The sequence below is a fragment of the Balaenoptera borealis genome (assembly GCF_965194805.1).
Source record: "Balaenoptera borealis genome assembly, chromosome: 3".
Classification (NCBI taxonomy): Eukaryota; Metazoa; Chordata; class Mammalia; order Artiodactyla; family Balaenopteridae; genus Balaenoptera; species Balaenoptera borealis.
The window spans coordinates 82,918,998-82,946,536 of record NC_138866.1 but is presented as its reverse complement, the minus strand read 5'-3'; the positions used below and the strand labels follow the sequence as shown (position 1 = coordinate 82,946,536).

Here is a 27,539-nt window from a genome sequence, read left to right as displayed (position 1 = left end):
TGCAAAACGGAAGCAGCAGAAGGTAAATAAACGAAATGAGAATGACAGAAAATAATTCAAGATGAGTTGAGTTTCATGAAAAATGTAATGAATAGGGACTTAGTGTGGAAAGGTTACAAACAGTAAAGAGACACTAAGTTTCTATTGAACCTGAACTTTCTTTTCACTTGCTTTATATGTATCTTACATTGTATAAACAAGTTTCAAAAAAAATGAGAACACCAGTTAATCATGGGCACCTGTCACAGCCCTGATTTCTTAGTTATTTTTTTCCCCTCACATCCCCAAGAAATCTGAAACGTGTTGTTTTTTTAATAAGCACCATTTTTCGCCAAAAATTAAAATGGAAAGAATGGCCTTTATTCATGGAATATTAGAATTGTGCCGTCATTTGAAGATTATCTAGTCTCTAGCTACTCAAAGAGTAGTCTGTGGACCAGAAGCTTTGACATCACCTGGGAGCCTGTTAGAGTCTTGGGTCCCACCTGACACAGAATCAGCGTTTTAACAAGATCCTCCAGTGATTTATCTGCACATTAAAATTTGAGAAGAGTTTCAGGTTCATTTAATCTTAGATATAGGTCTGGGATCAGTGTTTTTTGAAATCTCCTCAGGTTATCCTAATACAGTAAAGTTTAAGAACTGCAAAACTAGTCAACCTTCATTTTTCAAATGAGGATATTATGGCCCACAAAAGTTTATGGATTTACCCAAGGTCACCCAGCTATTTCGTATTGGAATCCAAACAGTGGCATCTGTCCTCCTTATAAAAAAATAAAGGAGAGTCAAGGGAACAGGGTAGGGAGTGCAGAGATGGGAATTATTATTTAATATCGGGTGGTCAGGAAAGACCCACCTGAGGAAGCAGACACCTGAGGGAAGAGAGGAAACAAGCCATATGGATTACTGAGGAACTGTGTTCCAGGCATTGTGTGTGTGTGTGTGTGTGTGTGTTTGTGTGTATGTGTGTGTTTATTCATACTGGAAGAAGAACCAGGAGTAGTGTTTCCAAATTCCCAACAGATACTAATCTTTGGCATGCAGAAACAAGAAATCAGAACTGCCAGGAGTTCTCCAAATCTTGTTATTTTAAAAATACTTCCGACCTTCTTCATATTCTTTATTCATTACCAGAGCTTCTTTATTCTTTATTCAAACAAATGCTGTCTGAAGCATTTTTTTAAAAAATAAGGACTATTAAATTTAGAAGTATTTATAAGAGGTGTAGCCTATAGCAAATATTCGAGTACTGGAGAACACAGAGAACATTACTGGGTACCATTTGAATAATGTAACATACAAATCTCCAAGCAAGGCTAACAGCCCTTCACAGAATCATGGGTTGGAAACTGACAATTTAAGGGCTTATTCTGAATAAAAACTTGCTTTTCCTTGGAATATCACTCACAGAATTTGTGTAAAGTACACAATGAATATCAACTTACTAATATTTATTTTACTTGCAAGAATGACTCACTGTTAGCAGCAGACTGGGCCGGGGATGCATACTTATAACATGGCACGAGCTCCAAGCAAGATTGACCTATCAGATTGTGATCGCCTCTCTCCCAGGTGCTCCTGTCCTGGTTCCTGGAATGTTGATCTCAACTTCTGACTCAGAGTGTCAGCATTTCCTGCTCTTGCTTTCGACTTATCTTGACATCAGTGGATTTCTTCAGTTACATCTCTATGTCGATTGCTATGGTTTAACTTTCACAGGAGAATCAGAATACTTTCTCCAATTTTCCTGATTTCTTAACTGATTTATTTTTTTTTTTAATTTGGAAAAACATGTACATTTCCTGAAAAATGCTGGGAAGAAATTCCCGCGTAGAAACACTTACAAGGAGGACAGTGAGGCTGCAGCAAAGTTTGCCAGGGAGAGGGTGGTAGGACTGGAGGTCTAGAAGAAAACGGAGGGTCTGGTTATTGAGGACCTGTGGGCATTGTAAGGATTCTGCATGAAATGGGAAGTCATGGAGAGTCCTGAGCAGAGGAGTGGCATTGTTTTTTTAAAAAAATATTTATTTATTTTATTTTTGGCTGCGTTGGGTCTTCATTGCTGCACGCGGGCTTTCTTTAGTTGTGGCGAGCGGGGGCTACCCTTCGTTGCGGTGCGCTGGCTTCTCCTTGCAGTGGCTTCTCTTGTTGCAGAGCACGGGCTCTGGGTGCGTGAGCTTCAGTAGTTGCGGCACGTGGGCTCAGTAGTTGTGGCACACGGGCTTAGCTGCTCTGCGACATGTGGGATCTTCCCGGACCAGGGCTCGAACCCGTGTCCCCTGCATTGGCAGGCAGATTCTTAACAACTGTGCCACCAGGGAAGCCCCGAGTGGCATTGTTTGACTTAGGTTTTGAAAGCATCATTCAGGTTGCTGATTGAAAGTAGTAGGGCCAAGGAAGTCAACAGTTAGGAGATTATTGCAAAAATCCGGGCAAGAGATGATGTCAGTGCAGACCTTAATGGAAGCACGAATGGTGGTGAGAAGTGGTTGGATTCTGGATATATTTTGAATGTAGAGCTGATAGGATTTATAATAAACTGATTGTAAAGTGTGAGAGGAAGAGGAATTGAGGATGACTTCAAGGTTTTTGGCCTGAGACTGGCAGGCAGGATGCAGTTACCATTTACTGAGATGGATAAGAAGGTGGGGTGTAGAGGGGACTGTGGAGAAGTTTGTTTTTTGACATCTGAAGTTTAAGGTGCTTCTTACATTGAAGCGGAGATGTCTAAGTGAAGATGTCACGTAGTTAGATAAGAGTGTGGAGTTCAGAGCTGGAGATAGAAAGGCAGGATTTAGCAGTATATGGATGGCATTTACAGCTAGGTTTTTACACCCACCACTGACCGAGATTGTAGCTGTGGGTCTTTGAGCAACTCACTTAACCTTTGTCTATTTGCTCTGCTGAAAAACACTTAAAGAATACACATCTTACCACCTAAAACAATGAGGCTACAGGGTCCATGTACGTGAAAATGCCTTGTAAACTGTAAGGTTCTGTTCAAAGCGGAAGAAGCAGACATTTGATGGTACTGGGGATGAAGAAAATCAATTCAGGGACCCAGGGAAATAGTCTTCACGCGCTGAGAATTACAAAAACCACAAAAGAAAGCAAGCGCAAATAGCAATTATTACCCTTTTTGGACTGTAGCCCAATCTGGGCAAAACTACTATTTTTTATTTACATGGCATCCAACATTTACTAAGAACTTCACATAACATTATGTTTTTGAGCTGCACAACAGTGTTGTGAGGAAGCAATTGTTATTACCCCATTTTACGGAGGAGGAAACTGAGGTCAGAGAGGATTAGCGGACCTGCAGGGCATCGTATTAATAGTGAAGGACAGAGCCATACAAGCATCCAGACATCCTCTTTCCAAGTTCAACCTAAATACGAACAAACCATTCCACACTCTCCACCCTCCGCCGGGAAGACGGAGGAGACAGCAGGGATGCCCGAGGTCTCCGGGTTCCGACAGTTGGGTCCTCTGCTGCTCCTGGGCCCCCACGTCTCGTTTCTGGATGGTATAGCCCTTTTCCCCTATCGCGAGACTGGCAGCGTCGTGCTTCTGGTTGCCAAGGGAACGGCGTTCCGGGAGGCAGGAAGGCTTCTGACCCGCGGCTTCTTCCACCTCCAGAGAAGCTGCGGTGGCGGGAAAGACCCCTCCCCTTTGGGGGACAGTGGGTGACGCTGAGAGTGTCAATGCTCTGACGACTGGACACTAGCTCGCAGTTTCCGCCCGGAAGGTGAGGGACCGCACAGGTTAGGAGCGGACTGTTATCGCCGCGCGACAAGCCAATGAGAGGGCGGGGCGGAATCGTGTCAGGGTGCTGGGCCCGGAGAGGGGGCAGGGCCAATAAGAGGGCGGGCTCAAGCAGGGCGGCGGGCTCAGCAGAGGCTGGCCAGGCCTGGGAGAGAGACGTAGTTCTGACCCCGGAGAGGCTTCCGTCTCCTTGAAGGCTGTGTGTCGCCAGGATTTCCTGGACACGGCGGTAAAGGTTCCTGACCGTAAGACCAAGTACCAAGGACTCTCACTGTCCTTCTAGCCCCTAAGATCTAGAACTTGTATTACAAATTAATCACCCGCCATTTAAGTGACAAACGATGCAAATAGGCGTTTCACAGAAAAAATAAAAGGTGGGCAGTAAACATTTGACTAGAGACTCAACTTCTCTCATAATTAAAGAAATGTAGATCACACTCACAGATACTTTTGACACTTCTCAGATTGACAAAGATGAAAAGCTTTGACATGACCAGATTGGCCCAGGTGGGGAAACAGGCACTTTCATCTCAGCGTACCCTGTTGTTAGTAATGTAGTTTGGTACAACCTTTTTGGAGGACAGTTGGCAGACTACCAAAATTTGAAAGACAGTGTTCTTTGACTCAGCAATTAAAAAAAATTTTTATTGAAATATAGTTGATTTACAGTGTTGTGTTAACTTTTTCTGCATGGCAAAGTGACTCAGTTATACGTGTATATATATATTCTTTTCTGTATCCTTTTCCATTATGGTTTGTCACAGGATATCGAATATAGTTCCCTGTGCTATACAGTAGGACGTTGTTTATCCATCCTATGTATAATAGTTTGCCTTTGTTAATTCCAAACTCCCATTCCTTCCCTCCCCTATCTCCCCTTCCCATTTGGCAACCGCAAGTCTGTTCTTTATGTCTGTGAGTCTCTTTCTGTTTTGTAGATACGTTCTTTTGTGTTGTATTTTAGATTCCACATGTAGGTGATATATGGTCTTTCTCTTTCTGACTTCGCTTAGTAAGATAATTTCTGGGTCCATCCATGTTGCTGCAAATGGCATTATTTCATTCTTTTTAATGGCTGAGTAGTATTCCATTGTATATATGTACCACATCATCTTTATCCATTCATCTAGGTTGTTTCCATATCTTGGCTATTGTATATAGTGCTGCTATGAACATAGAGGTGCATGTATCTTTTTGAATTATAGTTTTGTCTGGGTATATGCCCAGGAGCAGGCTTGCTGGATCATATGGCAACTCTGTTTTTTTTCACTCAGAAATTCTAATTTATCTTCTGGGCATATAAACATAACTAAGCAAAAATTTGTACAAAGAGGTTACCTTAAAATTGAGGTATTCTTTACATACAGTAAAATTTACCCTTTTAATATTACAGTTCTATGAGCTTTGACAAATGCATACAGTTATATAATTACCATCACAGTGAGGATACACAACAGTTGTATCATTCCCCCTGAAATCCCCTAGTACTGTTTTTGTAGTTAACCCTTCCCTACCCCCAGCCCTGGTAATGGTCATCAATTTTCTGTCCCTATAGTTTTGTCTATTCTAGAAGTCATATAATTGGAAACAAATACTATGGAGCCTTTTGAATCTGGCTTCTTTCAACTTAGCATTATGCAGTTGAGATTTGTCTATGTTTTGTATCAGTAATTTTTTCCCTTATATTGCTGAGTAACATTCCATTGTATAGATGTACCACAGTTGCTTATCCATTGTCTAGTTGAGAGACATTTGGATTGTTCCCAGTTTTTGGCAGTTATTAATGTAGCTGCTATATGTCCAGGTTTTTGTGTGAATATAAATGTTCATTTCTTGGGTGAATATCCAGAGTGAGATTGTGGACTCGTATGGTAAGTGTATGTTTAACATTGCAAGAAAGTGCCAGGCAGTTTTGCAACACGGCTGTCCCATTTTGCATTCTCATCGGCAATATATGAAAGTTCCAGTTGCTCCAACTTTGTCAGCGCTTGGTATTGCTAGTTTTTTAAAAAAATAATTTTCACATTTGAATGTGTAGCAGTATCTCATTGTGCTTTTAAATTTCTCCAACGACTAATGATGTTGAACATCTTCTGGTGCTAGTTTGCCATCCAAACATCTTTGGTGATGAGTATGCTCCAATCTTTCTTATTATTGAGTCTTGATACTTCTTTATATATTCTGGATATAAATCCTTTGTCAGCTGTGTGTTTTGCAAATATTTTCTCCCAATATTTGGCCTGTGTTTTCCTTTTCAACTGTGTCTTTTGAAGAGTGGAAGTTTAAAATTTTGATGCATTCCAATTTATCAGTATTTTCTTTTATGAATCATACTTTTGATGTTGTATCTAAGACATCTTTGCTAGCCCACAGTCACACGTATTTTATAGAAATTTTATAGTTTTAATTTTCTATTTTAGGCCTATGATCAATTTTGACTAAACTTTTGTATTGTCTTTTAATAACAAATCTTCCGTATACAACCTAAGTGAGCTGATTAAAAAAATGCTACATCTATGCAATGAAATACTATGCCATCGTTTGAAAGCATGAAGTGTATCTGGTAGTATAGAAAAATCTTTGAAATACATTGTGTAAAAAAGCAAGTTGCGAAGCACCATGCCATTTGTGTGTGTTTGTGTTGGGGAGGAGTAGGGAGGTAAAGGATAGAAAGTTTGCATATGCCTAAAAAAGTGAGACCTACAAAAATCTTTCTTGGAGTGAGGGTAATTTTGACTTGAAAAACTTTTACATTCTTCTGTATTATTTGATTTTTTTCCCCTCTCAAGGGCAAGTATTTCTTACATAATAAACAAGTACAAAAAGTTAAAAAGAAAACTACCATAAGTAATTTTTAGATATTAAAATCATGAAAATAAGTGTAATTCTACTTTTTAAAAAGCCTGGCTATTTGTTATTACTAAACAGAGGAGGATTCACTTTCTTTTGATTCTTTCATTTATCTAAAAACATCAGATTACAGCAGCCACGTGTCCCCATTTTGGTTTTTAAACCATTCATGGTGGTTGCATTTCTCTGAAAAAGTTTAAATTAATCTTGCTTGAAATGAATGTTATGAAAAGCTGGTATGTCTTAGTAGTGATTTGTTACAATTTAGAATCTGGTCATATATCCATGTATTTAATGGAATATCAAGAAGTAAATAATATTCTATTTTAGAAGTATCTGTAATGTAATAAGAAAATGTTTATCGTGTAATGTTAAGTGAGAAATATATGAATCCAACTTTGTTGTAAAGACATAAAAAGCAAAAATGGAAAAGAAATGTGCCAGCAATGTTTAGCTCAGGGTGGTGAATATTGGGTGATTTTTATTTATTTTCGAGTATACTTTAATATATTCCAGAAAATTTTCTTCAGTAAGTAAATTCTTTAATTATGAATTTAAGATTAATAGAAAACCAGAAAATACAGATAAGCAAAAGGTGAAAAAAGACACAAGAATATCCATGAACTTACCAACCCAGAATCTACCACTGTTACTTCTTTGACTTGTGATCATCTTTCAGGTCCCCCTCTGTATATTTCTCTAATTAGAGAAATTGGACTTGTTTTTTTAAACAAGGTGTTGACTTCCTTCCTCCTTCTTTCCTTCCTTGTCTATGCCCCTAGCCAGTTTTCTATTGGAATGTTTCTTTCCCTTGTTGATTGGTAAGAGATCTTTAAATGTGTAAGTGTATTAACCTTTTGTATATTATCTGTATTGCATATATTTTCTCCATTTTCTCATGTACCTTTTAATTTAATTTAGAGTTCTTTTTTTGGTTTGATACTCAAGAGCATTAAATGTTATGTAATCAAATCTATTAGTTTCGTCCTGTTTGACTTATGCTCTTGATATCCTGCTTAGTAAGTCATTAACCTCATTATTATATAAATTAGCTCTATGTTTCCTTCCAGTCCCTTGAAGATTCCATATTTTATATTTATTATTAATTTTTTTTACTTTTATTAAAGTAATATAATAAAATATGTCAAACTGTACTGTAACGTTTACAATAAAAAAAAAAGAAGCAGTCTCTAGTCACATCCTTCAGGGGCAAATATCTTGAACTTATTTAACTATTGTGCTTATTTAACTATTGTTTGGCTTTATCAATTTTTGGATATTCTCTTTGATTTCCTATTAGGACAGATTAGACTTTTTATACGACCTTTTCTTTTACATACTCCTCCTCACCTACACTCAGTGTAATTAAGGCACAGTGTTTGGTTAAATTCAGTGCTTATATAAGTATTATCATTTGATTGTTTGCTTTCTTGTACAATGCTTTGTTTTTCTTGTGGAATTTCTCTCTGGCTCTTGAGGTTTCTTCTCAAATACTCAAAAACATCTTTAAGTTCCTAATTCAGTATCCTTTATCCATACTTTTTTCTACATGGCCAAATTCAGAAAATTGTTAGTTACAACCCTACCCATCCTGGAAACTGTATTTTATTTATTATTATTTTCATGAGCAAACATAATAGAACAGACCTATTTCTAAAACAAATTGAAAGATTTCTGGAGCCTTTTAGTTGATCCATGCCATTGGTGGTGCACTGTGCCTCTCCCTTTATTGACATGTATTATACTGGCTCTGCACGGGCTTCCATCTCATTGCTCCCTCTGTTAGCCGCCAATAAGTCTCCCTTGACAGGCAGTTCAGGGCATTACAAGACATTTGGCCTTTCAGTGACTTAAGCTTTTTGATGGTGACGTGACGGGCCAGGGCGATCCGTCTTCCCACAATAATAATGTCAGTGCCTTCCTGAGTGAGCCAAAAACCCTTTTGCAGAGTTTGAATAATGCTGAGATCACTGCCTTTTTCATTTGCTGAGATGGAAAGAGTTGACCTACTGTCCTTTAAGCCTCAGCTTTGACACACTGAATGGTTGGAGGGTAAATCATATTACTGCTCTGTGTGCCTTGGAGGAGCATGGGGTTGTTCATGATTGGGCTTCCTCCTGTGTCCAAAGCTTCCTTGGACTCCGCCTCAGCTGTTCAAAAAAAAAAAGAAAGATGAGTCATTTTTTAGGGTAAGAAAAGGACATTGTTACACTTGCTGGGCCAGAGCAACTGCCTTTCTTCATTCTGTTATGAGAGAAATGGTTTAATTTATAATTGATAGGAATTTAGGAAAGGATTTGTTGGAAGATATCCATTCACATGTAAAGCTAAGTATTTGGAAGTCAAACTATGAAATTCTCTCTCTTTCTTCCACTTTATTCGGCATGCATGATACCCCAGGCATTACTGAACATATTTGGAATGGTCCTGACCAAGGGCACAGTTTGGAAGGAGCAAAGTGCCAGCAGTGCTCAAGTTTCCCCACTAGTTGAAACCATCCTGCCTAATATTTCCTGCTTCAGGAAATAGTCCTAGGAATAGAGCAGCCAGACTGGTGAGAGTCTTGTGGACGGTGTCACATGAAAAATAGTTAAAGAGATTGGCAATGTGTATCCAGATAGTGAAAGCCGGTCCTCTAGTAGAGAGAGTAGGTTCAGTTCTCTGTTGTTTCAAGGCAGAAGTAGAATCATGGGTTTTAGAAGGGGAGGGTTGATAGAAGAGTGGTCACCTGGAGATAAGTACTCCATGAAAATGCAGTACCAAGGAGGAGAGGAGAAATCAGAGCTGAGAGAGAGCCCCGGCTGAAGGCTGAGCTAGAATAAGGAAGGTAAAACCCGAAGAAAGTAGAGGCCTTGGCAAATTATATGATGAAGCATGAATCTTGGCTGAGGGGTGTGGTGCTCTGTAAGTGTCTTCTTAGGCCAAGGACACGGTAGCTGTTTCTCTTGGAGGCACAGAAGGCCATTGAGATGATGTTCATGTCTGCATTCTTTTTTAGCCACTTTCAGAATCTGACATCCTGGCAGCATGTTTTTTCCACCTACGGTGACATAAGATGTAATGATCCATGGACACAGACATCTTCTGATGAAATTAGGGTACTGTGACTTTGGTAGTGACATAATCCTTATAGCAAAGGCTCTGAGTTCACTGCCTGTTAACACTGATGAAACATTTAAACACACAAGTCATAACTTGCTTGAAATTTTGTTTGTTTGTTTCAGGATATCAATGGATATTATAAAGGGAAACTTAGATGGAATTTCAAAACCAGCCTCAAATTCAAGAACACGTCATGGGAGCAGAGGTTCAAATGCTTCTTTGGAGGTGCTCTCACCGGAACCAGCATCCTTCAAGGTACTATGCTGTTTAGAAATGATATAAACTACTTCTTCTGATCTCTAGCAATTGATAAACCAAGGTTGTTGTTAACATCCCATTCTAAGGTTCATCTTTAAAGGGTGTGTTCTGGGAGCACTCATAGATTTCTTGAATTTTACTTTAGATCATTTAATGTGAAAATACTGTTTCCTTCTTTACCTTCTCTTTTTTTTCTTGAGGGGGAGTTACGGCTTATTTTTTCACGATTGTACTTTGTTAATGCTCATTTATTAACTTTTCTTCTTTCATAAGAAAGCTTTGTATTCCAACATCTGCTATGCCACCATTGACTCTTATTATGAAAAAGATTCAGTAATTTAAAAAATAGAGTTTGGATAAAAACCACATGGTATATGTTTAGTAGGTACATTACCTGGTCTCTTTTTCTTTTCTTAAAATATCTAAACTTGATGTTTTTTTAAAGAATCTGTTTTTCCCTCTGTGATGGGGGATAATTTATTTTAAGGTTGCGGGAAACAAAAATTTTGAAACTTATGGTGAAAAATTTTCTTTCAAGTTTGTGAATCCTTTCTCACTTATTCTTTTGACTTATGGACTAGACTCTGCATTATGAAACTCTTAGAGTTTTTGTCTATCATGATTTAATGCTGGAAATAGAAAGCCTTCTAGACATTTCCAGCAGAAAGGGATTGAATACAAGAAATTCAGTTCCTCAAAAATCAATGGAAGGCCAGCGAAACCATGCGAGGGGACTTCCCTTGGATTCTTGGTTCCCAGGTCACACCACCATATCCAAAATCCAGAGATCTGAAAGCTGCTGCTTTGCTGTTGCTGCTTCTGACACTGCTACACATCCCTCAGAACCACAAAACTGGTGACTAGACATGCAGAGATGACTGCCTTTGATATTTCTTGTCAATTTCGCATCAGGAGCTTAGCAAGATGGCTTCTACCTCATTTCTGTGGTAAAACTTTTGTGCAGATGCACCTATTTGGATGAAACTAATACGCATCCAGAACCCAACCTGCAAGCAGCTTTGTAAAACACAGTTTCTAGCTTAGCTGTCTGTTTTGTTTCATCTAATCCTGCATCATTACTATACTGTGTGTTAACTCTTGTAGCATTGTAATAATTCTTGATATCTGGTGGGATGGTTCTTCCCACCATATTCTTTTCTAGGACTGTCCTAGCTATTCTTGGCTTTTTGTTGTTTTTATATTTTAGAACAGTTTTTCGAGTCCTGTGAAAAATACTGTTGGGGTTTTGATTAAAATTGCTTTGAATTTATAGATTAATTTGGAGAGAATTTCTAACTTTATGATATTAAATCTTCCCATCTATTAACATAGTATCTCATTGACTTCTTTGCTTCTAATTTAAAAGTTTTACATACTGTAAAATTCACTCTTTTCTGGTGTATAGTTCTGAGTTTGGCAAATGCGTAGAGTGATACTATCACAATCAAGATATAGAACAGTTCCATCCTTACCTCTCAAAAATTCCCTCATGCTGCCCCTTTATAAACAATCTCTCCTACTCTTAATCCCTGGAAACTCCTGATCTGTTCTCTGTCCCAATAGCTTTCCTTTTCCAGAAGGTTTAATTCCATTCCACATGAATGGAATTAAAAAAAAATATGTAGCTTTTGCGTCTGGCTTTTGTCTGTTGACACAATGCATTTGAGACACATCTATGTTGTTGCTTGTATCAGTAGTTCAAGCCTTTTTATTGCTAGTACTGTTCCATTGTGTGGGTAAACCACAGTTTGCTTATTCATTCCCCAGTCAGGAACATTTGGGTTATTTGCAGATTTTGGTGATTATGAATAAGGCTGCTGTAAATATTTGCATACTGATTTTGGGGGTGTGGTGGGAAATAGGTTTTTACTTCTCTTGCGTAAATACCTAGGAGTGGGATTGCTGGGTTGTATGGTAAGTGTATGTTTAACTATAAGAAACTGTCAAACTGTTTTCTATTCCCACCAGAAACGTATGAGAGTTCCAGCTGCTTTGCATCCTCACCAGCAGTTGATATTGTCAGTTTTTTTTCTTTAAGCCATTCTAATAGGTATACAGTAGTATCTCATTGTGGTTTTAACTCGAATTTCCTTGGTGACTAATAATGTTAAGTATATTTTTATGTGCTTATTTGCAATCCACATATCTTTTTTTGAAAGTGTATGTTCAAAAAAATTTTTTTTTTAATTGGGGTATAGTTGTTTTACAGTGTTGTGTTAGCTTCTACTGTACAGCGAAGTGGAGTTCCCTGTGCTATACAGCAGGTTCTCATTAGTTATCTATTTTATACATATTAGTGTATATATGTCAATCCCAATCTCCCAGTTGATCCCACCGCCCCCCACTTCCCCCCTTGGTGTCCATACCTTTGTTCTCTACATCTGTGGCTCTATTTCTGCCTTGCAAACCGGTTCATCTGTACCATTTTTCTAGATTCCACATATATGGGTTAATATACAATATTTGTTTTTCTCTTTCTGACTTACACTCTAAGTTGTGTTTTTTTACTTATTGTTGACTTTTGAGAGTTCTTTATATATTCTAGATAGAGTTTTTTGTCAGATATATGATTTGCAAATATTTCCCCCCCGTCTGTAGCTTGACTTTTCATTCTTTTAACTGTCTTTTAAAGAGCATTTAAAATTTTAAGTGCAATTTATCAATTTTTTTTCTTTTGAGGATTGTGTTTTTTGGTTGTATCTAAGAACCCTTTGTCTAACGCAGATTCCCAAAGATTTTTTCCTATTTTTTCTTCTGAAAGTTTTATAGTTTTATGTTTTACACTTAGATACTTGTGGCCTCTCTTGTTGCCAGTGAGAAGGCTTTTGTAAACCCAATATTCATTCCAGTGTGGGTTGTCTAGTTTAGATATTTTTCTCTGGTCACTTTATTTTTTTTCCCTTTGTCTTTGGTATCTACTATTACTCACCTAGGTATGGACTTATTTATCTTTCTGGAGACTAGTACTTCTTCAATGTAAGGATTTGTATGTTTCTTTTTTTTCTTTTAAACTTCTTAGCCATTGTGTTTTCACATGTTTCAAATATTGCCTGCATTTTTTTTTCTATTTTGTCATCCTCAAAGTGCAGTTAAATGTCTGTTGAACCTTTCTCTTTTATCCTTCATATCTCTTAAAAAAATTTTTTTTTAAATTCATTTATTTCTCTGTGCTTCATGCTGGGGAATTTTTAACATATATTTTCTAATTTTGGAATTCTTTCTTATACTATGTCAAATCTGCTCTTTAATCCATCCATTGAATTTTTAAGCTTAATGATGTATTTTTAATTTCTTAAAGTTCGTTTTAGTTTATTTTCAAATCCATCTGTTCTTTGTAGTACCTTGATCTCGTGTTTTTGGGGTTCTTTTTTTATACCCATTAAAAATATTTATATGATTATCTTTATCAGCTTTTTAATATCTTAAGTTCTTTTGTTTATTCTGATTCTTGCTTATTATTGGTCATGTATTCATGGCTTTTGACCTTTTGGATTGTAAGTTTTAATTTTGGGAATTTTATGGAGCCTGATTTGAAACTGTACCTTCCAGAGCAAGTTTCTGTTTGCTTCTACCAAATGCCTCAGAGATATCACTGGCATGAATCTTTTTTTTTGTGCTAATTTTTCATCTTTAAGCATTCCAGAGCATATGAATAATATAAATTGGAATCCAAACCCACATGAAGCATTACCCTGTGGTTGTACATTCTCAGGGAAGACGATTTCCCACTTGGAACCCAGACACATTTTTTGTTTGTTTCCTGTGCTTTTGGATAGATGTATTTTTCTAGTCTACCCTCTCACCAAGGAGGCACCTTTTTGAGGGATCCAGCTTCATGGAGCAGGAGAGGGAAGGTTCCTCTCCATCTTGTCTTGCATGGTCCCAAGGCTTAGTTTCTTAGCTCTGTGTGGGTGTTAAAGCCCAAGCCCATAGCTTTCTGAGGCCAGCACATCCTCATTTGCCTGTCCTTGTTGCTTCTACCCCACCCCCACCAGGGCAGCTGCTTTAAGGATTTACAAGGTTCCTATTTCAGCTTTCAGTTTCCTTTTAATTTCTGTTCACTGGCAGTTTCCCTAGTGTTCTTGTGAACTTACCTATGTATTTATAAGTAGATGGAAGGTTTCAGTTTATTCAGTTTTCCATATAGCCCAAACTGGAATCTGAAAACAATTTTAGATTCTTTAGTCTCAAGCTTTGTGATTATAAGCCTAAACTCTGGAGTCATGGTTCAAAATAGGCTCTGATGACCACATTTTATGTGATTTTGGGCAAACTACTTCAACTCCCTGTGCCAGCTTCCTCATCTGTTCAAAGGCGTAATAATACTATCCACCCCATAGGCATGTTTTGAGGATAAAATGAGATGAAATATCTACAGGTTTTAGAAGTGACTAGCACCTAGTAGGTATTCAATACATCTTAGCTAATTGGCCTCAATTCTTTAACCTAATTGGTCAGTCCTTCCCATGTTTTTATTCACAGGATTCAGTGTAAAGTCGGGCATATAGTAGGTATTCACATAATATGTGTTCAACAAATTTAGAATGACAGTTTTACCATTTTATGTAGGTAGGATAATATACAAAGACCTGACAAATTTTAGGGTAGCAAAGCATTAGTATTTCTGCTTACATATTCCTGGATGGTGTTTTTTTTTAAAGCAGAAACTTGACAATATTGACACACATGTTTTAAAACATAGATTAATATTACTTCATTCAAGTCTTATTTAAAAGAAAAATATCAGCAATCACTTCAAGTCAGATTTTATTTGAACCCACTAAGCTATAGGTCAAACTCTAGCATATTTATTAACCAACAGGGACTTTGATACTTATATCAAAAGCAAGACTTCCTAAAAGTTGTGATTTATCTTAATCAAATTCATGGAAAATCAGTAAGTTTCACCTTAGGTTGGGGAAGTAAGCCACAGGTATGCTGCAGGTTGACTGCTGATTGCAAATGATTCAATGTCTATAAAATCTTATACATTGTCTAAATAATAAATCCTGGTATTTTGATTAATTTTATTGCTCATTTGTCTTTTATTAATTTCTTACCCCAAATTTCTGTATAGCAGAAAGTGAGTTTAAAATGCTAGAGTTTTAATGAAATTTCTGTAGTAGTGATATATTTCTCATTCTAAGAATTTTGGTTTATTTTTACTTCTGAATATTTTTCTTGAATGAGCCAATAGTTGCAATTGGTGTAAAAATCTCATGGCTTTCAGGTAGGGATCTAATTGCTAGGAAGGGTTTTTATAGGCTATTTACCTTTCCTGGACTAACATGGAGATATGAAGTGGGGGACACAGAGTAGTGAAAAATGGAGATTGAATGTGGCTTTGAGAATGAAGAAGAAAGAAAAATCATACACTTAGGCCACAGGGTAGAAGATCAGGAGGACTAGGAAAAGAGAGGCCAGTGGGCAACGGGATGGGGGAGATGGTTGGTGCTAGTGGGGTGGAGAACTATGGGTAAAATTGTGAAATGGGCAATATTTGCCTTTTGTTCTCTAGTTTCATCTTTTTCTACCTCATTGCTTCCTGCTCATTCTAAGAGTTAGGATCACATGGGATGATATATGTGAAAGATCTTTGTGTATCCTGAAGTGTGGTATCCGAGTATGTTGCTAATGTCTACTTATGTTTCCCCTGTATAAAAACCCCTTCTCAGGGAAAGGTCAGCTAGATTCATTTATGCCAAGATATAAATTACTGATAAGGCTCGTGTGACCTCTCCTAGCAATTTCAGCATTTTCACAGAACTATATAGCCTTAAGGATTTACTGGACATTATGGAATTTTAGGCTTTACCCTGTCTTTGACAGAAGAATATTTTTCAACAGGGAACCTTCTTTAACACCTCCAAGATCACATAAAGTAAGCATTGTTTTGCGTATTATAAATTGGGTCTCCACTAGTTTCATTCCATACTGGATCTGTTTTCTTCTCTGTTATATCCGGGTAGTAATGCCTGTATCATTGTGAGGCGTGAACGAGGTAGTGTGTCTAAAGTACTTAGCACAGGACCTGGCTAATAGTAATTCCTCAGTCAATGTCGGCTATGATTTTTATACCACTGGCTCAGCTCATTTCTGCTGGGGCTTATGTCCTAGTTCAGGTGAACATAGATGCTCGTGCAGTCCTGTATCCCTGGCAGTTTAATTCTTAGCACCGTCTACCTTCTGTCCTGGAGATTCACAAGGGGGCACGGATTACAGTGGTGGAGTGTGGACCATGAGCATAAAAGCCTCCAAGGGCTGACCCCTGAAGGGCTGGAGCAGACAGTCCCTCCGTTGGAGGGGAAAGGTAGTCCTCTCAGCCATGGCTGACCTGCTGTCCCTGAGGTTTTGCCTCTCCCATGGGCTGTGTTCACCTCCACTGTGACTCTTATTGCCAAGCACAGCCCTCAGGGCCCTCTGATGCCTGTTTTTTCCTGGGGCAGCCATGGATGTCTTTTCTTGTTCTCTCTCAGGAAAACACAGCTGCACCAAACTGGTGTCTTCAAAATGAACTTGGCTAAAATGGAAAGAGAAACCAAAATGAAATAGAAAAACTGTGAATAGCGTAAAAATAAATTATTCAGCAAAGCACATGGTTCTGATTTGAAGAACTCCATTAGAAGCACGTCGCAGTTCAGCCTGTTCACTTTGCAGCTGTTCAATAGCCACGTGTGGCGAGTGGCTATTGTATTGGACAGCCCAGCTCTAGACCCTTGACTCTCCATCTGAGGGTAAGCTCAGAGAGCAGGGGCCATCATGCTTCATCCCCAGAGCGTGGTAGAGAGCAGTTCTCTTTGGGACTGATTCCTGACCCTTCTCTATTATTGCTAGAAATTGCTGGAGAGTGGTGCATATTACTTTGGTGCAAATGCTATTAAATTTAATTGTGTATTTAAATTACATTTAATTAAGTGTTATATTTCTAGAATCATTTAATGCTACTATATATATGTATGTCCTCACATATACTTACATTAGAGTTAAAATAGTCTAGAAATTTAAAATTAAAAAAAATTTTTTTTTACTTTTACTTTTGAAAACTGTTTCTTTGGAAATAATTTTTAGGTTGATACTGCAATCAATTTGAACTCTGGTAAAGAGGCCCACTCAGAAGGCAGTAGTAATACAGAGGAAGGTAGAAACAGTAATGATGATAAAGGGGAGAACTACTCTGAGAAAATAAAACTGGCTGAAGAGGGACCAGATGAAGATTTGAACTTGGTTCAGCATCAGATAATCCCTGAATGTTCAGGTAGGATAATCACTTGGTGACTGGCTAATGATAATTACAGATGCTATAGTTAAAATATTAGAATTACATATTTTTTTATCAGCTAAGTAGAAATGATAAAAAAATGAGACTTTTTTTGTGAGCAAGCAAATCACCAGTTTTCATTTATAAGAATATTAAAGAGTTCTTAAATACACTTAGAAAAATAATAAAATATGTCATTTAATAAAATTGTTATTGTAGTCATTTTACATTAATCAAGTAGGAAGTATTTCTGCATTTTATGACATGATTTATTGATCTTTTTGAAAATTGTACAATAAAATATATCCTATAATTTATAAATGCCTTTTAAGGGATAATCCCATTTGATTTTAATAACTTTTGGATTTTAAGAGATTCCATTGTTTCATGGGTATTAATACTGGTATTAATTAATACTGGTCAGAGTGAATGAGAACAGCAGTTCTCAAAACATGGACTGAAAGAGCCCTGGGCCCTGAGACCCTTTTAGGAACTCTGCAAAGTCAAAACTACTTTCATCATAATACTGATATATCAGTGATATAATTCATTGTAATATTGAAATAATGCTGTTTGCCTTTTTGCCCACTGAATGGTTGGTTTCACTGATGGTACAAAAGCAATGGTGGGTAAAATTGCTGGTGCTTTAGCATGAATCAAGGCAATGAATGGCACCAAATTGTACGAATAGTCATTGTGTTCTTCAAGACCTGGCATGGGCAGAAAAAAGAAATAGCCAGTGTCACGCAAGAATGTCCTTGATGGAGCAGTAAAAAGTTTAAATTCTATTTAATCTTGACCTTTGAGTACACATCTTTTTAATATCCTGTGTGGTAAAATGGTAGGTACATATACAGCAATTCTGCTGTGTGCCAAAATGTGAAGTTTGTGTTGAGGAAAAGTACTGGTGTGATAATTTAAGTTGAGAGCTGAACTGGCTGCTTTTTAATGGGACACCATTTTTACTTGAAAGATTGAGTGACAGACCATCTATTATCATTCAGACTTAGATATTTGGCAGACATTTTTAAAAAAATGAAATGGGCCTGTTATTTCCAGGAAAACAACTGACAGTATTTTATGTCAATGATAAAATTTGAGCTTTCAAGTGAAAAATTAGAATCTTGGAAAATTTTTGTATGTCAACATGAGCTTTACAGCTTCCCAATACTTAGACTTTTCTGATAAAAATTGGTGACAATATTAACAAATGTGATTTTTTCATATTGTATACTGAAATGCATTAATATTTTGAAGGTCTGCATAATTCAGTGAACCACTATTTTCCAAATAATCAATGCAGGATAAAAGATCCATTCAACATGAAAGATAGATCCATGGATTTATGGAACAAATACAGAAAGCTCACTGATAGGGTTACAGGTTTCACATTACAACTAACCTTTAAGAAACTACCCCTTGTCCAGTTTTGATATTAGTATCAAGGAAGAATAGCCACAATTATCTGAAAAGGGTATTATATTTCTCCTCCCCTTTCCAACTACTGTACGAGGCCAAATTTTCTTCATATAGTCAATACTTTAACTGAAGCAACAGATTACAGTAGATTGACTTTGAAGCAGAGATGAGAATCCAGCTGTCTTCTATTAATCCAGATACTAAAAATTTAAAATATTGCCATTCTTCTCAATATTTTTTTTGGAAAATGTGGTTGTTATAAAAGTGTTATATTTATGTTAGCATGTAATTAGTAATACCATGTTTATTATTTTAAAATGAATAAATAAATACATATTTATAATATTTTTCAGTTTTGATTTCTAATATGGTAATTATCAGTAGATGTAACTCACATAAACAAAAGATACTTTGGGTTCTCCATAATTTATAAACTGTAAAGGGAAGCTGAGCTCATAAACTTTGCGAACTGCTGAGTTAGAGTATGTTTGGGATGAGATCAGCTCTCGGGCCAGGTGACTCAGGATTACAGTTATTAGGAAACAAGGTATTAGAGTTGAGATTAGCTATTGGCCCCATTTACAGTGTATTTGTTTATACTGTTTCCGTACTGCAAGAGTTACTTGAAAATGCCTGCTGGATAGACCACCCATGTACAATGGGGCCTGAGAATGCTAGGGCTGGTGGTTGGGAATTAGAACTAGAGGCTGTTGCATTTGACGTGCATGAGTCATATGATTTGTAGAGTCTCCTTATTAGTAAGATTAGTATTGTTTTTAGATAAGCTTATTCTCTCTAAACATATCTCCTTTTCCTTTAAGAGGAAGTGATATACATTATAGGGAAACATCACTGGGCTCTGTATTTTCAAAAGTTGCAAAACTTGGCTTTTCTTTGCATAATATGCCATTTCTAATGATCTAAGCTGGGGTGGCTGAGACTTTAGAATTTGAGCATTTATGCTCATTGCCAGATTATCATCTTTCATCAGACCTTACAGAGGAAGTATCTCCTGGTGGTGAAGAGCTTTGGCTCTGCAGTCAGACAGATCGGGTGGAAACTGACTCTGGCATTTACTAGTTATAAGATGATATATCTTGGACATATATGTAACTCAGTTACAGTATACCATCTTGCTGGTTTATGGTGAAGATTACATGAGATAATCAATGTAAAAAAGCACTTAAGACTGTGCCTATCAGGTAACTCTATAAATGTTAGCTGCTATTATGAATATTATCATTAATCATAATGATAATGATAATTATTAATATTATTCATAATGATAAGTTAAAACTTGAATGACGGAAGTTCTAAAGAGTTCCTAATTTCAAATAAGTTACTATCAATTATCCACAATTCAAGAACATTTTTAGGTACTTCAGGAAAATAGAACAAATGGGAGAGGCATAGATTAAAGGTGTTAAGATACACTGTACTTTTCTGAATTTGTTTCTAACACGTTGGAATCACTCTGTGTCTCTATGACATGCTACATTTTACTGTAGCTATTTGTGTACATGACTTCTCTTTCAGTTAGTCTGAAGCAGCTTTAGGATAGGGTCTTTGTCTTATTGTTTATTTGTTAGTTATGAATATAGAAAGTATAGCAGAATGAAGGAGAAAGAATTTGGGATTTAAAATCATACGAGATCCACTTCTGAATTCAGTGCTATAATTTATTAGCTATTTGAAAGGACCCAGTTATCTCAACCGTAAAATAGACGTAAATGTCTATTTCACAGGGTTGTTAGATAATTATATGAAAAAAATATGTGAAAGCACCTTGTAAACCAAGATGCATGACACCAGTGTTAGTTATTACCATCAGCCATAAACATTTGTTGAATGAAAGAACAAATAGTAAAAACAAAACGAGAAGAAAAAGGCTTTATGATTGTACTAAACTTCAAGCTCATTCCTACTTTCAACATAATATAGATGAATCCGAATTAAAAGAATTAGATTCTCAACTTCAAGACGCTATTCAGAAGATGAAGAGGCTTGATAAGATATTGGTGAAGAGACAACACAGAGAAAAAGAAATCCAGCAGCAAGGTCTAGAGATGAGAATAAAGCTGTGGGAAAAACTTAAGGTAAGAATTGTATAATCTTATGCTGACATGTGAGAAACAACTTCCTCTAAGATGAGTAAGAAAAGCATGGACTCTGGTAGTGTTAGTGTGGTCTGCCTTAATTTATTTTGTGGAGGTAGGGCAGTGGTGTGTATATGTGTGTGTATGGGGCAGGGCGGTAGTGAGGGAGATAGTTTTCTGGAACTGGAAAAGGTGACTTTGCAGGATTCCGGATTTCAGGCACTGCACTGGGCATGTTCATTCCCCATGGACAGTGCACAGTGTTCATTCCCCATAGGCCTCTGGCACCAGTGTCAGGCCTGGGTCCTCCATCTCTGGAATAGAAAGGGATCTGGTGCCTACCTTCATCAAGTATATATGTCTGCTTTTTCTTCAGCGAGCTTACAATTTGGACATAAGTACACAAATACACAAAAATTTAACCCCCCTGGTTACCATTATTATTTGAGTAAACTTTTGTGACAGACACGCAGGGAGTTTACTATTTCACATGCTGGTCAGGCTGTCTTTGGGGAGCTGTAAAATGCTTGAGGCCTGTGACCATGCTATATTTGCTTCTGTCTCAATGAACTCTCCTTGGCCTTCTTGGACCTTTTATTCTCTGTGGTACTGAGGGGCGGAAGTTGACCACATGTTGGCACTGACTTGATGCATAGCCATTGGCTCATATTTGAACTTTGCCCCTCAAAGGAGAGCACTTTTAACGTAAGGAACATTATAATAACAGATTGGTTTTTTTTTTTTAAGTGGACATTTATTTATTGCAGAAGTGGGATTACAACAAATGGATGGGCTAATTAAATAGTGCAGGGACAGAAGATAAATTTAGCTTACTTTGATCTCGCATCAAAGTCAAAATTAAACTCTGGGTGGGGTCACCAAGTGTGCAAGCCAAAACTATAAATGCTTTTTTTTTTCCTTTTTGAATTTTATTTTATTTATTTTTTTATACAGCAGGTTCTTATTAGTCATCCATTTTATACACATCAGTGTATACATGTCAATTCCAGTCTCCCAATTCATCACACCACCACCACCACCCCCCGCTGTTTTCCCCCATTGGTGTCCATATGTTTGCTCCCTACATCTGTGTCTCTATTTCTGCCCTGCAAACCGGTTCATCTGTACCATTTTTCTAGGTTCCACATATATGTGTTAATATACGATATTTGTTTTTCTCTTTCTGACTTACGTCACTCTGTATGGCAGTCTCTAGATTCATCCACGTCTCTACAAATGACCCAATTTCGTTTCTTTTTATGGCTGAGTAATATTCCATTGCATATATGTACCACATCTTCTTTATCCATTCGTCTGTCGATGGGCATTTAGGTTGCTTCCATGACCTGGCTATTGTAAATAGCACAGCAATGAACATTGGGGTGCATGTGTCTTTTTGAGTTATGGTTTTCTCTGGGTATATGCCCAGTAGTGGGATTGCTGGGTCATATGGTAATTCTATTTTTAGTTTTTTAAGGAACCTCCATACTGTTCTCCTTAGTGGCTGTATCAATTTACATTCCCACCAACAGTGCAAGAGGGTTCCCTTTTCTCCACACCCTCTCCAGCATTTGTTGTTTGTAGATTTTCTGATGATGGCCATTCTGACTGGTGTGAGATGATATCTCATTGTAGTTTTGATTTGCATTTATCTAATGATTAATGATGTTCAACATTCTTTCATGTGTTTGTTGGCCATCTGTATGTCCTCTTTGGAGAAATGTCTGTTTAGGTCTTCTGCCCATTTTTTGATTGGGTTGTTTGTTTTTTTAATATTGAGCAGCATGAGGTGTTTATATATTTTGGAGATTAATCCTTTGTCCGTTGATTCGTTTGCAAATATTTTTTCCCATTCTGAGGGTTGTCTTTTCGTCTTGTTTGTAGTTTCCTTTGCTTTGCAAAAGCTTTTAAGTTTCATTAGGTCCCATTTGTTTATTTTTGTTTTTATTTCCATTACTCTAGGAGGTGGATCTAAAAAAATCTTGCTGTGATTTATGTCAAAGAGTGTTCTTCCTATGTTTTCCTCTAAGGGTTTGACAGTGTCTGGTATACATTTAGGTCTTTAATCCATTTTGAGTTTATTTTTTGTGTATAGTGTTAGGGAGTGTTCTAATTTCATTCTTTTACATGTAGCTGTCCAGTTTTCCCAGCACCACTTATTGAAGAGACTGTCTTTTCTCCATTGTATATCCTTGCCTCCTTTGTCATAGATTAGTTGACCGTAGGTGTGTGAGTTTATCTCTGGGCTTTCTATCCTGTTCCATTGATCTATATTTCTGTTTTTGTGCCAGGACCATATTGTCTTGATTACTGTAGCTTTGTAGTATAGTCTGAAGTCAGGGAGTCTGATTTCTCCAGCTCCGTTTTTTTCCCTCAAGACTGCTTTGGCTATTCAGGGTCTTTTGTGTCTCCATACGAATTTTAAGATTTTTTGTTCTAGTTCTGTAAAAAATGCCATTGGTAGTTTGATAGGGATTGCATTGAATCTGTAGATTGCTTTGGGTAGTATAATGATTTTCACAAAATTGATTTTTCCAATCCAAGAACATGGAATATCTCTCCATCTGTCGGTATCATCTTTAATTTCTTTCAACAGTGTCTTATAGTTTTCTGCATACAGGTCTTTTGTATCCCTAGGTAGTTTTATTCCTAGGTATTTTATTCTTTTTGTTGCAATGGTAAATTGGAGTGTTTCCTTAATTTCTATTTCAGATTTTTCATCATTAGTGTATAGGAATGCAAGAGAATTCTGTGCATTAATTTTGTATCCTGCAACTTTACCAAATTTATTGATTAGCTCTAGTAGTTTTCTGGTGGCATCTTTAGGATTCTCTATGTATAGTATCATGTCATCTGCAAACAGTGACAGTTTTACTTCTTTTCCAATTTGTATTCCTTTTATTTCTTTTTCTTCTCTGATTGCTGTGGCTAGGACTTCCAAAACTATGTTGAATAATAGTGGTGAGAGTGGACATCCTTGCCTTGTTCCTGATCTTAGAGGAAATGCTTTCAATTTTTCACCATTGAGAATGATGTTTGCTGTGGGTTTGTCGTATATGGCCTTTATTATGTTGAGGTAGGTTCGCTCTATGCCCACTTTCTGGAGAGTTTTTATCATAAATGGCTGTTGAATTTTGTCAAAAGCTTTTTCTTCATCTATTGAGATGATCATATGGTTTTTATTCTTCGGTTTGTTAATATGGTGTATCACATTGATTGATTTGCGTATATTGAAGAATCCTTGCATCCCTGGGATAAATCCCACTTGATCATGGTGTATGATCCTTTTAATGTGTTGTTGGATTCTGTTTGCTAGTATTTTGTTGAGGATTTTTGCATCTATATTCATCAGTGATATTGGTCTGTAATTTTCTTTTTGTGTAGTATCTTTGTCTGGTTTTGGTATCAGGGTACTGGTGGCCTCATAGAATGAGTTTGGGAGTGTTCCTTCCTCTTCAATTTTTGGAAGAGTTTGAGAAGGATGGGTGTTAACTCTTCTCTAAATGTTTGATAGAATTCACCTGTGAAGCCATCTGGTTCTAGACTTTCGTTTGTTGGAAGATTTTTGTTGGAAGCAATTTCATTGCTTGTGATTGGTCTGTTCATATTTTCTGTTTCTTCCTGGTTCAGTCTTGGAAGGTTATACCTTTCTAAGAATTTGTCCATTTCTTCCAGGTTGTCCATTTTTTTGGCATATATTTGTTTGTAGTAATCTCTTATAATCCTTTGTATTTCTTCAGTGTCAGTTGTGATTTCTCCTTTTTCATTTCTAATTTTACTGATTTGAGTCCTCTCCCCATTTTTCTTGAAGAGTCTGACTAATAGTTTATCAGTTTTGTTTATCTTCTCAAAGAACCAGCTTTTAGTTTTATTGATCTTTGCTATTGTTTTCTTTGTTTCTGTTTCATTTATTTCTGCTCTGCTCTTTATGATTTCTTTCCTGCTGCTAACTTTGGGTTTTGTTCTTCTTTCTCTAGTTCCTTTAGGTGTAATGTTAGATTCTTTCTTTGAGATTTTTCTTGTTTCTTGAGGTAGGTTTGTATAGCTATAAACTCCCCTCTTAGAACTGCTTTTGCTGCATCCCATAGGTTTTGGATCATTGTGTTTTCATTGTCATTTTTCTCTAGGTATTTTTTGTTTTCCTCTTTGATGTCTTGGTTATTTAGTAACATATTGTTTAGCCTCCATGTGTTTGTGCCTTTTACCTTTTTTTTTTCCCCTGTAATTGATTTCTAATCTCATAGCGTTGTGGTCAGAAAAGATGCTTGATATGATTTCAGTTTTCTTAAATTTACTGAGGCTTGATTTGTGACCCAAGATGTGATCTATCCTGGAGAATGTTCCATGCACACTTGAGAAGAAAGTTTAATCTGTGGTTTTTGGACAGAATGTCCTATAAATATCAGTTAAATCTATGTGCTCTATTGTGTCATTTAAAGCTTGGGTTTCCTTATTAATTTTCTGTTTGGATGATCTGTCCATTGGTGTAAGTGAGGTGTTAAAGTCCCCCACTATTATTGAGTTACTGTCGATTTCCTCTTTTAGAGTTGTTAGCAGTTGCCTTATGTATTGAGGTGCTCCTATGTTGGGTGCATATATATTTATAACTGTTATATCTTCTTCTTGGATTGACCCCTTGATCATTGTGTAGTGTCCTTCTTTGTCTCTTGTAACATTGTTTATTTTAAAGTCTATTTTATCTGATATGAGTATTGCTACTCCAGCTTTCTTTTGATTTCCATTTGCCTGGAATATCTTTTTCCATCCCCTCACTTTCAGTCTGTATGTGTCCCTAGGTCTAAAGTGGGTCTCTTGTAGACAGCATATATATAGGTCTTGTTTTTGTACCCGTTCAGCAAGCCTGTGTCTTTTGGTTGGTGCATTTAATCCATTCACATTTAAGGTAATTATCGATATTTATGTTCCTATTACCATTTTCTTAATGGTTTTGGGTTTGTTTTTGTAGGTCCTTTTCTCCTCTTGTGTTTACCACTTAGAGAAGTTCCTTTAGCATTTGTTGTAGAGCTGGTTTGGTGGTGCTGAATCTTCTTAGCTTTTGCTTGTCTGTAAAGCTTTTGATTTCTCCATCGAATCTGAATGAGATCCTTGCCGGCTCGAGTAATCTTGGTTGTAGGTTCTTCCCTTTCATCACTTTAAGTATATCATGCCACTCCCTTCTGGCTTGTAGAGTTTCTGCTGATAAATCAGCTGTTAACCTTATAGGAGTTCCCTTGTATGTTATTTGTCGTTTTTCCCTTGCTGCTTTCAATAATTTTTCTTTGTCTTTAATTTTTGCCAATTTGATTACTGTGTGTCTCGGCGTGTTTCTCCTTGGGTTTATCCTGTATGGGACTCGCTGCACTTCCTGGACTTGGGTGGCTATTTCCTTTCCCATGTTAGGGAAGTTTTCAACTATAATCTCTTCAAATATTTTCTCGGGTCCTTTCTCTCTCTCTTCTCCTTCTTGGACCCCAATAATGTGAATATTGTTGCATTTAATGTTGTCCCAGAGGTCTCTTAGGCTGTCTTCATTTCTTTTCATTCTTTTTTCTTTATTCTGTTCCGCAGCAGTGAATTCCACCATTCTGTCTTCCAGGTCACTTATCCATTCTTCTGCCTCGGTTATTCTGCTATTGATTCCTTCTAGTGTAGTTTTCATTTCAGTTATTGTGTTGTTCATCTCTGTTTGTTCTTTAGTTCGTCTAGGTCTTTGTTAAACATTTCTTGCATCTTCTCGATCTTTGCCTCCATTCTTTTTCCAAGGTCCTGGATCATCTTCACTATCATTATTCTGAATTCTTTTTCTGGAAGGTTGCCTATCTTCAGTTCATTTAGTTGTTTTTCTGGGGTTTTATCTTGTTCCTTCATCTGGTACATAGCCCTCTGCCTTTTCATGTTGTGTATCTTTCTGTGAATGTGGTTTTTGTTCCACAGGCTGCAGGATTGTAGTTCTTCTTGTTCTGCTGTCTGCCCTCTGGTGGATGAGCTCTCTAAGAGGCTTGTGCAAGTTTCCTGATGGGAGGGACTGGTGGTGGGTAGAGCTGACTGTTGCTCTGATGGGCAGATCTCAGTAAAACTTTAATCCGCTTGACTGCTGATTGGTGGGACTGGGTTCCCTCCCTGTTGGTTGTTTGGCCTGAGGGGACCCAACACTGGAGCTTACCTGGGCTCTTTGGTGGGGCTAATGGTAGACTTTGGGAGGGCTCACGCCAAGGAGTACTTCCCAGAACTTCTGCTGTCAGTGTCCTTGTCCTCACAGTGACACACAGCCACCCCCTGCCTCTGCAGGAGACCCTCCAACACTAGCATGTAGGTCTGGTTCAGTTTCCTATGGGGCCAGTACTCCTTCCCCTGGGTCCCGATGAGCATACTACTTTGTGTGTGCCCTCCAAGAGTGAAGTCTCTGTTTCCCCCAGTCCTGTCGAAGTCCTGCAATCAAATCCCACTAGCCTTCAAAGTCTGATTGTCTAGGAATTCCTCCTTCTGTTGCCGGACCCCCAGATTGGGACGCCTGATGTGAGGCTCAGAACCTTCACTCCAGTGGGTGGACTTCTGTGGTATAAGTGTTCTCCAGTTTGTGAGTCACGCACCCAGCAGATATGGGATTTGATTTTATTGTGATTGCGCCCCTCCTACCATCTCACTGTGGCTTCTCCTTTGTCTTTGGATGTGGGGTATCTTTTTGGTGAGTTCCAGTGTCTTCCTGTCGATGATTTTTCAGCAGTTAGTTGTAATTCTGGTGTTCTTGTAAGAGGGAGTGAGAGCACGTGCTTCTACTCCGCATCTTGAAC

The 27,539-nt window shown here is 37.5% G+C and overlaps 1 protein-coding gene across 9 annotated transcripts in view; it reads left to right on the top strand.

The window, feature by feature from the left end:
* The first annotated feature begins 1,149 nt into the window (after nt 1–1,149).
* FSIP1 (fibrous sheath interacting protein 1) overlaps nt 1,150–27,539 on the top strand; it is a 218,989-nt gene continuing 192,599 nt past the window's right edge. For 2 of the 9 annotated variants that reach the window (XM_082384980.1, XM_082384979.1), the window contains exons 1-4: nt 1,152–3,748; nt 9,840–9,972; nt 17,044–17,230; nt 20,594–20,748. In XM_082384980.1, coding sequence (XP_082241106.1) covers nt 9,847–9,972; nt 17,044–17,230; nt 20,594–20,748 — 468 coding nt within the window. In that variant the 5' untranslated portion in view covers nt 1,152–3,748; nt 9,840–9,846. Of the gene's footprint in view, nt 3,765–3,812; nt 4,140–9,839; nt 9,973–17,043; nt 17,231–20,593; nt 20,749–27,539 lie in introns of those variants that run through there. The other 7 variants (XR_014242519.1, XM_082384977.1, XM_082384976.1 and 4 more) reach the window with 7 other exon arrangements.